The sequence below is a fragment of the Eleutherodactylus coqui genome, chromosome 2 (genome assembly GCF_035609145.1).
Source record: "Eleutherodactylus coqui strain aEleCoq1 chromosome 2, aEleCoq1.hap1, whole genome shotgun sequence".
NCBI lineage: Eukaryota > Metazoa > Chordata > Amphibia > Anura > Eleutherodactylidae > Eleutherodactylus > Eleutherodactylus coqui.
The window spans coordinates 325,524,409-325,536,780 of NC_089838.1; the positions used below are offsets into that span (position 1 = coordinate 325,524,409).

Sequence of the window (12,372 nt, forward strand, 5' to 3'; positions counted from 1 at the left end):
TACCCCAGGGAATCCCTAGGTTGCTATCCTTAAATAGTCTTCGTTAACAATGGTGAATGTCTGGATAGACTGGAGCTGTCAATTTGTGGTATCAGGGCAGCAGGCAAAATTCATCATCAGACTGAGGTCTGGACAGGCATTTCACGTTCGGGAGACAGGCAAGGTCACACCTGGTGTAATTCATGCAATAACGTAGACAGGCAGAAGGTCAGGATGGGCAGCAGACTGGTAAACACGGTCAGAATACAAGCCGGGCCAATGCCAATAAGAACAGCTTTGCAACAAACAAACAAAAAAAAATTGACCTTATTGCTTAGGCACTGGGCGATGGGGGAAGGACAAAAAAGGCATTCGCTGAAGAAAAGAAACCTAGGCATGCACTGGCCTTTTAAGAAGCTGGGAACCAGCACGTAGAAAAGAGACTGTGGAGTTGTGAGAATTTGTCAAGTTCCCTGCAGCGCCACCACTGGAAAAATAAAGTAGTACAGAGTGTCCATTGAATTTGTTCAACTAAAGCATTAATAATTTTTAATTATTTAATTAAGCACCATATTTATCCGTCATCAGCCAGTATCCTTCACTGTATATCATTTTATTATCAGTGAGAGGGCAAGAATTTTCTCTCTCAAAAACTACAAAACACGGTCTTGAAATTTTGTGGTAAGAAACGTCAATGTATGGAGCATATATATATACCCATTTTTTTCATATTTCTCTCTGGATTGGTTTAGCTCCAAAAGCATTTTTGAAAAGGTTGTTCCAATTTTACTTTAAGTTGTATTAGAATTAAAGTATTTGGAAAAATGTTATCAACTCTACACATTAATACGAAGAATCCTAGAATGGTAGGGTCGAAAGGGACCTCCAGGGTCAAGGGGTCCATCCCCCTGCTCAGTGCAGGAGTCACTAAATGATCCTAGACAGATGCCTGTCCAGCCTTTGCTTGAACACTTCCATTGAAGGAGAACTCACCACCTCCCGTGGTAACCTGTTTCACTCATTGATCACCCTCAATGTCTAATATCTAATCTGTGTCTTCTCCCTTTCAGTTTTATCCCATTGCTTCTAGTCTTTCCTTGTACAGATGAGAATAGGGTTGATCCTTCTGCACTGTGACAGGCCTTCAGATATTTGTAGACCGCTATTAAGTCTCCCCTCAGCCTTCTTTTTTGCAAGCTAAACATTCCCAGATCCTTTAACCATTCCTCATAGGACATGATTTGCAGACCGTTCACCATCCTGGTAGCTTTTCTATGAACTTGCTCCAGTTTGTCTATCTTTTTTTAAATTGGGGTGCCGAGAACTGGACACAGTATTCCAGATGAGGTCTGTCTAAGGAAGAGTAGAGGGGGATAATTTCCTCACGTGATCTAGACTCTATGCTTCTCTGAATACATCCCAGAATTGTGTTTGTCTTTTTTGCTACTGCATCACACTCTTGATTCATGTTCATCTCCATGTAAAATGCCATATTCTTAGTCGCCGCCCACTTTTCAAGCTTGTCTAGATCTTTTTGAATACTCTCTCTCTCTTCTCTAGTGTTAGCCATGCCTCCTAGCTTTGTGTTGTATCCAAATTTTATTAGTTACTCTCAATTGAACAACACTGGGCCCAGGACAGAGCCTTGTGGTACCCTATTTGGCACATTCTTCCAATTGGATGTGCAGCAATTTATGACCACTCTTTGAGTACGATCACTCAGCCAGTTGTGAATCCACCTAACAGTTGCCTTGTCAATCCCATATTTGATCATTTTTTCAATAGGGTTGGTATGAGATACTTTGCTAAATACTTGGTGGATGAAGATATACTATATCTATCGCATTTCCCTGATCAACCCAGTCAGTGATACTGTCATAGAAGGAATTTAGATTTATCTGGCCTAACTTGTTTGTTCTAAACCCATGCTGGCTCTGGTTAATTACTCCATTCTCATCCAAGTACTTGCATACATGCTGTTTAATAATTTGTTCAAAGATCTTTCCCAGTATAGAAGTCAGGCTTACAGGCCTGTAGTTTCCTGGATCCTTTCCTTCATTTTTTGGAAGATAGGGACATTTGCCCCTTTCCAATCTTCTGGGACTTCTCTTGTTCTCCAGGAATTTTCAAAGATTATGGCGAGTGGTTCAGCAATTACCTCCGCTGCTTCCTTTAGTATCCTAGGATGTAATTCATCTGGACCTTGAGACTTGAATTCATTTAAGTTAGCGAAGTGTTCCTTCACCATCTCTCTGCTTATAGATAGCCTGCGGAATAAGTTGGCGCTATACTAATAACAAGTAGCTTTCCCCTTCTTTAGATATCCCCCCCCCCCCTCTTTCCATTTGATAGTGACAGAGGGTGACACATTTTCCTACGCCAATAGTTTTTCGAAATACGAATTATCAGAACCTTTGCAAAATTCACACCTATGCTTTTTTTTTACTCCATTACCCGATAGGTATGAAAACGGAGACTTTTATATACCTTATAGTGAGGAATAAATGTGCTAAGTTGCATAAAAAATTGAAGATGGTCAGGTTTTACTCCTTGGATGATTTGGGGCGATTTGTTCTAAAATGACCTTGCAGGAAATCAGAAGGAATCCTTCAGCACAAACATGCTGTCTAGACTACAAGCAGCATGTTAAAGAGCAGGAGAAGAAAGATATATAGTTTTCTTTAAAAAAAACAAAAAACTTCAGCATAACTTGTATTTTTTTCATTTAAATTCCTGCACTTTCCGAGTCTAGAGGTCCAGTGGGCTGTCCTATTAGTGATTGACAGCTACTTCTGTATACATATTCATACACAGATAACATAGCTCCGCCCACTGGACCTCTAGGCTCAGAATGTGCAGGGATTTAAATGAAAAAATACAAGCAAATCAGAATCTTTTCTTATAAAACCAATCTGCTCTATACAATGCTGCCTGCAGTTTGGACTGCATGTTTGAGCTGACATGTTCCTTTGAAGTATTACATGACACCTTTGCCACTCTTTGTGGTACCTTTCCACTATAACTTGCAGATGTAGGGCCTGAATGCTGCACCTTTCATTTTTACCTCTAGGAGGTCCTAAGCCTACAAACACTGGGTGATAATGTTTATGTAACTGTGTCTTAATGCTCCTCACCTCTTTTGCAGGGATATCATTGGCTGAAAGAAAAAGCTGTGAGCGACGAAGGAAAAAAACAGCACATAAAAGTAAAAGATCTGCATCCCATTGCTGAGCGCCTCCACTGCACTGTCACTCAGCTGGCTATAGGTAAGAGAAGATCTCACTTCTTTATGTAGAGCTGATGTAGTGGTATGGCCAACTAGGTTTAATAGGAACTGACTGTTCACGGTTAACCCCCTTGTCTATACTAGAACACCAAAGTTAATGATGGTAGCCTCTCCACTGTGTTAGAACCCCGGAGACATTTAATTAGTATGAAATATTTCTGTTGACCCAGGGTGCATCTTATAGTACCAAAAAAACAGTATATTGCCTGGGACTGGCTATAAGGATGCAAAACGTATCCAAATTAGATATGGAAGGATCTAGGACACAAGGAAGGTCTATAGCAGGCGATTCTCCAAGAGCAAGCCAGACAATTATGCGTTTTTGCTCTCCATTTCTTAAATATGCGTTCTCTTGATTGTGAGGACTCTTCTTCTTCTTCCAGCATGGTGTCTCCGCAGTGAGGGTGTGAGCTCTGTTCTTCTGGGTGTCTCCAACTGTGATCAGCTTATTGAGAATTTGGGGTCCATCCAGGTGAGATTCTCTTCATAGGCCAGTTGACTAACACTGCATTTCCTTAGATTTAGCATTAAAGGAGATCTGTCAGAAAGTTAAACCTCTTTGAGATGACCACCTAAAACTGCATTGAAATGTGGTCTTCTAGGAGGGGGGTACTCTCAAAAATGATGGCCGGCATGAATACACTCATTGACCAAAAAATTTAAATACACCAAGGAGTTGTTGGATTCGAATGAAACTTTGTGTGAATGTAATTATAAGTATAAGTGATTACAATATCAGAGCAAAATGATACGTTTTTTTTTTGGGGGGGGGGGGAAACTGTACAATTCAAAAAGAGGCTCTAGTACCCTGTTGAGCCACCTCTAGTCTGGTCACATGAGGAGAAACGGGCGGGCATGGAGGCATACAGGCTCCATGTATAATCTGAACACAGCTGTTGTAACGAGACCTCTAGATCCTGCATACTCTCAGGCTGCCGAAGCTGGTATCAGAGATGGTCCCATAAATGCTCGATTGCCAAAAAGCTACAGGCCAAGAAAGTGTGCCACCCTGGCAAAGTCATTCCTGGGAAGCCCTTGCTGAGGGCGAGCTTTATGTTGTTGAAAAATGGCTGATGGAAGCCCTGTCATGAGAGGCAACACATATGGCCACAGGATTTCCAGCACATATTGCTGAGCTATTAGTGTCCATTGATCACTACTAGGGGTGACCAACTGTCGTATATGATGGCTCTCTAGATCATCCCACAAGCAGCTGGGGCAGTGAGTTGCTTTACAACGAAAGCAGGATTGAAGCGTTCACCACGCGGCCTCCATAACCGAACACTACTGGCATCGCCTCCCTATTAGAATCTGGAATCGTCGCTAAAGACCATACAGTTCCAGTCTGTAGCGGTTCACATTTCTCGGCATCACTGCAAACTAAGGCAACCGTATTGGGTGTTACTGGGTGGACATGAACAACAAATTTCCTTCTGATGAGAGCCTGGTAATGGTCCGGGCAGAGACAGAGGTCTGTAATAAAGGTGCCACCTGTGTGTGGATGTTGGACAACAAGATGGTTAGATTTGCTCATGATGGTCTGCGACTCAATTGATCCTATTTACTGGTGGTTTGTTTGGGCTGCCTGGAGCCTGTTTGCCTTTTATGCGTGCCCACAAGTAACCACCGCTTACCACGCCTCCTAAAAGCTTGGTGAGAACGGCCTAGATGGCTGGCAATTTGTCAAAACAACCACCCTGCTTCTCTCTTTCCAATGGTGTGCTGCCTCTCTTGTTGGCTAACTGGGCAAAGTGCGTTGTACAGGCGTCTAGTGGTCAATGATCTCTCAACAAGAAGGACACAACATAAAAGTAGCCTCTGAGAGCCTTTTTATAGGCAGCGGGGGAAGGAAGCACTTTAAGGCCTCTGGTGGCAAGACCCAATGTCTAAACATACCACAACTGTAAGCATTTACATATCTGCCTGAGAAATAACGGCATACCGAGTTTTGCTACAATTGAACATTTCTATCTGGGTAATTTTTTTTCTTTTGTTAATGATTGAATATGGTAGAAGTAAAAATCTGTCACAGAAAATCTGCTCTGGATCAGTGGATGGTCTTCTCAAAGAGGTGTTTTTTTGGGAGAAGTTTCACTGTAGGTAATAAATGCAATGCAAGGAAAGCTTAGATTCTAACAACCAATCCTACATATGTTTTTGTGGCTGTCCTTTAACCCCTTAAGAACCAGGGTGTGTTGATCCTAAAGCACCATACATTTTACCCATTTGGTGGTTTTATTGCCCTATTTTTTTTTTCAGCTACCAAAATTATTTTTGCTGCATTTTTTTTTCACTGACTTTTTTCAGCTTTATTGGAGATAAAAAGCTAAAAAAATTATTAGCTTTTAAATTTATAATTGATTATTTTAAAATTTGTATATTTACACTAATACAAAGTATGGGAATGGGTTCCTCATTTTATTTTGGACGTGTTGATATATAATTTGTATAGTTTTCCACTGTAGCATCCATTGGAGCCCACGTTACCGGTCAAAACATCCCACCTGTAGTGACAATAATCACTAAATGAGTTGATCAAGGTGTGATAGGACCCTGCAGCTCTGCTGTAACAGGGAACAACCATTGGTCATGTGATCGCCGGGTCGCATAGTGGAAGTAATACTTTCACTTTTACTCTTTAGTTCATAGTGCTGACTGAATGCTATGTCACTTAAAAAATGCTTCTCCCTTCTCATTTGGGTCCTCAGCTGTTTTTGACAGCCGAGGACCCTATCTGTTCATGCTTGATTGCAGGAGCAGAAGCTTTAATACTGCTCCTTACTTCTGCCATCAGACAGAATTACTGTATATTTACCGCGCTTGGTCCTTAAGAGGTTAAAACAAGTTACCTTTACCAATTTACAAGGCAGCTGCCTAAGAGGCCTGAAGAAATCTAGAACAAATTCCAATACTTTTCACAAACTTTAAAATATTCAACCTGATGTGTGTAAGTGGCTCCAATATACTCAGGTTCCATTTTACCCAATCATAGCATTTTAAATAGTTATCGCACTTTAAGACAACTTTACCTAAAATGTCGTTTTTGTGCTGAAAAATTCACTCTAAAGGATTGGACACTAGGGATCAGCTGCCCACTGCCATGTGAAATTCTGTCTCTAATAAAAGAAACAACTAGACTAATTACAGGAAGTGGAGGTGGGTGTTGTCTATTGCTGGGAAGAGTAAGCTGCTGCAGAGAGACACACACAGATGTGCTGCTGCAGATAACAGTAAGTGACTTAGGCCTGTTCACATAGGCACATTTGGGTTCTGCAGGAAAATGGAACCCAGTGCCCAAATGGAACAGTCATATGACAAAACCGAACAGCATTGAAGGACCCCATTGACTATAATGGGGTCAGTTTAGTTTTTGGTCACGGTTTCTGTCATTTTACAGGATGAAATAGCATAGCATGCTGTCTTGGTTTTTTTTTATTGGTATTCAGTGAGAGGTTCAGAGCTGAACCTCCAACACTGATGTGAATGAGCTACTGGAATCACATCTACAATGCTCGGTACTGTTGTACAATATTCTCCATGATGCTGTTATTTCTCTGTATGTGCTAGTGAGTTGTTTTTCCAATGTACAATGTATATAAAACACTATATAGTGATTCTGGAGTCCAACCTCCCAAGTATGAATAGAAATAAATAAATCAATAAAAGGAAGTAGAAAGGAGAGTGGTGTAGCCATATGCTGCTAGTCCACCATCAGGGCTACTCTCCTCTCTACTTCATTTTACTTATTTATCTTTATACCTGGGGGATTGAACTCCACAATAACTAAATAGGGAGGTTTGGGGGATTGACTCCAAGTAGTGCTATCTACACCCTCAGGAACAATAGGTTTTACTGTGGGTTTATTTTATGCTCTGGTTTAGGCAGCAAGATTAAAGGGGTTGTCCCGCGCCGAAACAGGTTTTTTTTTTCAATAGCCTCCCCGTTCGGCGCGAGACAAACCCGATGCAGGGGTTTAAAAAAAAAAAACAAAAACGGATAGTACTTACCCGAATCCCCGCGCTTCGGTGACTTCTTACTTACCTTGCGAAGATGGCCGCCGGGATCTTCACCCACGGTGGACCGCAGGTCTTCTCCCATGGTGCAGCCGTAAATATAATTTAGAAAAGAAATACCTCAAATACTATTTTTCTTTTGTTTGCCTCCCAAAAAAACATAACAAAAAGCAATCCAAAAGTCACATGTACCTGAAAATGGTACCAAAAAAACATACAAAAATGTTATGGATTTTAGAATGTGGTGATGAGGATTCCATTGTTTTCACTAAAAAATGTGTTTTTTAGTGGCAAGACTAGTATAAATAAACTTGGCATGGCAGTAGTCGTGCTGATCAAGATAAGAAATGTATCATAGTATTTTTTACCTAAGGATGAACAAATAACAAAATCAATGGTGGAATTTCTGGACAATTCTTTTCCACCCAGTCCCCTCACCAACACCCCACCTCCCCCTAAAAAAGCATGTAATAAAAGTTCTACAACACATTATATGTATATGGTGCCATTAAAATATATATCTTATCACCCCAACGCCCCCCCCCCCCCCCAAAAAAACCCCCCCCTGATATGGCTACATCAATGAGTTACGGCTCTTGCAATGCAACAATGAAAATCGCTTGGTCCTTAAAGGGGTTCTGACACAAATAATTTTTTTATGCTTTAGCAGCCATTGTTCCCTGGTCTGCCTAATGGACCCAGGGAACCCATGGTTTAATGGCTGCTAAAACATAAAAATCTTATACTTACCTGTTCTTCTGTTGTTGTTGACATCGGGGGGGTCATCTCCCGGCAGGCAGTCTTCTTCCTCTACGAGCCGTGCCGCTCCGGGATTGCGTGCATGCGCAGTGGAGAGGTGCCCTCTGACAGGAGTCAGGACGGGCCGCATCTCCAATGCGCATGCGCAGAATCTCGGAGTTCAGCAGGACGGACGGGCTGCCCACAGCAAGCACTGCTTGTGACGTGCTTGCTGTGGGCGGTCCGTCCGTTCACCTCGGAAGTGCCTGACGGACGGACCAGAGCAGGAAGCGGTCTTTTTGACTGCTCCTGCTCTGCTTTAAAGGCACAGAAGATGATGCCGGCTGGAGGGGACATGCCTTGCGATTGGGCCAGGCCAGGCAAGGTGAGTACAATTTTTTTTTTTTGGTGTCAGAACCCCTTTAAGGCACAAAATAGGTTGGTCATGAAGGGGTTACAAACAATTTATTTCTTTGCAATGAAGAGAACCTAATATAGGAGCTCTCTGGGCACAGCTGAATGGCAGAGGGCTTTAGACTTGGCCATTGTGACAAGTTCAGCTTTGCCAGGCTTCCAAAATGCTAAAGCGAACATTCCTGGTAAAAAATGAGCCTCATGCGGCGCAGACTGTTCAGGCAGCAGAGATGCAGTCCTAAGCTCTCGCACACGAGCCTTAAGGTTGCAGGTTCAATCCTCATGTGGTTTAGGTAGCCGGCTCAAGGTTCAATCAGCCTTCCATCCTTCCGAGGTCGGTAAAATGAGTACCCAGATTGGTGGGGGGTAATAAATAAATGACCTGGAAGCGCTGCGGAATAAGTTGTCTCTACAAATAACAAGATTTATATTTATTTTAAAAGTACTATTCCGTGCAATCTATCACCTTAGATGGGCTTTACCTGCAAGTTCTTTATATGACTGTCTGTCCGCTGTCTCTAACACTATGTCCTCTTTTTACCTTGAGCTTAACCTCTCAAAAACTGACCTACTGGTGCTTCCGCCCTCTACTAACCGAACTCATCCTGACATCTCCAGCTCAGTGTGTTGCACCGTAACTCCCAGACAGCACGCCTGCTGCCTTGGGGTTACATTGGACTCTGACTTCTACTTTACCCCCCGGACATGCCACCTGCACCTCAAAAACATTGCAAGAATCCACCCTTTTCTCACCGTGGACACGCTAAAAACACTCACTGTTGCCCTCATCCATTCTCGGCTCGATTATTGTAACTCGCTATTCATCAGCCTCCCTTGCACCAGTCTCTCCCCTCTCCAATCCATCCTGAATGCGGCAGCCAGGCTTATCTTCCTGTCCAGCTACTACTCGGACGCCTCCGCCCTGCCCTGTGCCAGAGACTGCATTGGCTGCCTGTTAAATACAGAATTTAATTTAAACTCACTACCTTCATCCATAAAGCTCTCCAAGGCACCGTGCCAACCTACATTGCCTCCCTCATCTCAATCCACCACCCAGCCCGAAATGAGACTGAGTGCCCCTTTAATTCGAACCTCTCATTCCCACCTCCAAGACTTCTCCAGAGAAGCACCAATCCTCTAGAACACACTACACAAAACTATCTGGGCAATCCATGACTCCCAAAACTTCAGGCGTGCCCTAAAAACGCACCTCTTCAGGGAAGCATACCACATCTCCTAAACCAAACCCCTCTGTACTACACCTGATAACATGCTCCCTGACCTACTGACTGCAATCCCTGCTAGCCACCATCAACTGCCCCCTGCAGTCACACCGATTCAGCCACCACACGGCTTAATGTATGACCATTGTTTATGTGTATAGTATCCCTCACTTTCCACCTCGCCATACCGTGCTCATCTCCAGGCCCTTTACCTTCTGTATCACCGCATTGTCTGTAGTATGTAAGCTCGTTGGAGCAGGACCCTCACCCCTACTGTTTCCATCAACTGATTACTACATGTAACCGTGGTTTTGGTATTTTTGTCTTTCTGTATCTCCCTGTCCTTGTAAGCGCTGTGGAATATGTTGGTGCTATATAAATAAAGATTATTATTATTATATGATTAAGATCTTTGGAATTTCTACATACCTGACACTTTATTTACTTTTTTTTTACTTCCAGGTGCTCTCGCAGATAACACCTCCGATCGTAGGAGAGATAGACCAGATTCTTGGCAACAAACCCAACATAAAGAAGGATTCCCGCGCGTGAGGACCTTCCTCTCCGCATTCTGGAACCCTCTTAAGCATCCTCAAAGATTGAGGACATAGGACATATGAAATTACGCTCGCCTGGTGCATGGTCCCCCACTCTGGCAGTGCTGAGAGAGCGGGAGGAGTACATTTAGCCAGCAATAATGGGAGGAAAACCAGCTGCCTGCTTAGTACTATGGGGTCATTACTTCATGTCACCCTGCAAGGGGAGGGGCAGAGATATAAAGGCTTAACTGGTACAACGGAGAAAGGACATAAGCATGGAAAACGGCTCATAGCAAAACAGACTCATTGCTCTCATATTCTTTATACCTAATTTTCTGTGCAAAAGGACTTATTGCTTCATGCTGTCACCCTGCAGGGGAAGGGGCAAGCTTATAGCTCCCATCTGTGTCATTCTGATGGGGAAGGAGTAAATTCATAGCTCCCTTCTGTCCATATCACCCTGCGGGAGGACGGGCAGACTCAGAGGTACCTTCTGTACACTCTTATATCACCCAGCAGGAGAAGGAGCAGACTTATAGCTCCCTTCTGTATATATCACTCTGCAGGAGGAGGAGCAGACTCATAGCTCCCTTCTGTATATATCACCCTGCAGGAGCAGACTCATAGCCCCCTTCTGTATATATCACCCTGCAGGAGCAGACTCATAGCTCCCTTCTGTATATATCACCCTGCAGGAGCAGACTCATAGCTCCCTTCTGTATATATCACCCTGCAGGAGCAGACTCATAGCTCCCTTCTGTATATATCACCCTGCAGGAGGGGCAGAATCATAGCCCCCTTCTGTATATATCACTCTTCAGCAGGAGGAGCAGACTCATAGCTCCCTTCTGTATATATCACCCTGCAGGAGGAGGAGCAGACTCATAGCCCCCTTCTGTACATATCACCCTGCAGGAGGAGGGGCAGACTCATAGATCCGATCTGTATATATCACCCTGCAGCAGGAGGAGCAGACCTATAGCTCCCTTCTGTATATATCACCCTGCAGGGGGAGGAGCAGACTCATAGACCCCTTCTGTATATATCACCCTGCAGGGGGAGGATCAGACTCATAGCTCCCTTCTGTATATATCACCCTGCGGGAGGACGGGCAGACTCAGAGGTACCTTCTATACACTCTTATATCACCCAGCAGGAGAAGGAGCAGACTTATAGCTCCCTTCTTTTTATTTCACCCTGCAGCAGGAGGAGCAGACTCATAGCTCCCTTCTGTATATATCACCCTGCAGGAGGAGGAGCAGACTCATAGCTCCCTTCTGTATATATCACCCTGCAGGGGGAGGGGCAGACTCATAGCCCCTTCTGTATATATCACCCTGCAGGAGGAGGAGCAGACTCATAGCCCCCTTCTGTACATATCACCGTGCAGGAGGAGGGGCAGACTCATAGATCCGATCTGTATATATCACCCTGCAGGGGGAGGAGCAGACTCATAGACCCCTTCTGTATATATCACCCTGCAGGGGGAGGATCAGACTCATAGCTCCCTTCTGTATATATCACCCTGCAGGAGGAAAGGCAGACTCATAGCCCCCTTGTGTAAATATCACCTTGCAGGGGGAGGAGCAGACTCATAGCCTCCTTCTGTATATGTCACCCTGCAGGAGGAGGGGCAGACTCATAGATTCGATCTGTATATATCACCCTGCAGGAGGAGGAGCAGACTCATAGCCCACTTCTGTATATATCACCCTGCAGGAGGAGGAGCAGACTCATAGCTCTCTTCTGTATATATCACCCTGCAGGAGGAGGAACAGACTCACAGCTCCTTTCTGTATATATCACCGTGCAGGAGGAGGAGCAGACTCATAGCTCCCTTCTGTATATATCAGCATACAGGAGGGGGAGCAGACTCATAGCCCCCTTCTGTATATATCACCCTGCAGGAGGAGGAGCAGACTCATAGCCCCCTTTCGTATACATCACCCTGCAGGAGGAGGGGCCAAATCGTAGCCCCCTTCTGTATATATCACGGTGCAGGAGGAGGGGGCAGACTCATAGCTCCCTTCTGTATAGATCACCCTGCAGGAGGAGGAGCAGACTCATAGCTCCCTTCTGTATATATCAACCTGCAGGAGGAGGGGCAGACTCATAGCTCCCTTCTGTATAGATCACCCTGCAGGGGGAGGAGCAGACTCAAAGCTCTCTTTCGTATACAT

The 12,372-nt window shown here is 44.1% G+C and overlaps 1 protein-coding gene across 2 annotated transcripts in view; it reads left to right on the plus strand.

The window, feature by feature from the left end:
- The window catches only part of KCNAB3 (potassium voltage-gated channel subfamily A regulatory beta subunit 3), a 61,870-nt gene extending 51,337 nt beyond the window's left edge, over positions 1-10,533 (plus strand). For both annotated transcript variants that reach the window (XM_066590085.1, XM_066590087.1), the window contains 3 exons: positions 3,125-3,245; positions 3,649-3,737; positions 10,116-10,533. In XM_066590085.1, coding sequence (XP_066446182.1) covers positions 3,125-3,245; positions 3,649-3,737; positions 10,116-10,205 — 300 coding nt within the window. In that variant the 3' untranslated portion in view covers positions 10,206-10,533. The remainder of the gene's footprint in view (positions 1-3,124; positions 3,246-3,648; positions 3,738-10,115) is intronic.
- The last annotated feature ends 1,839 nt before the right edge of the window (positions 10,534-12,372 follow it).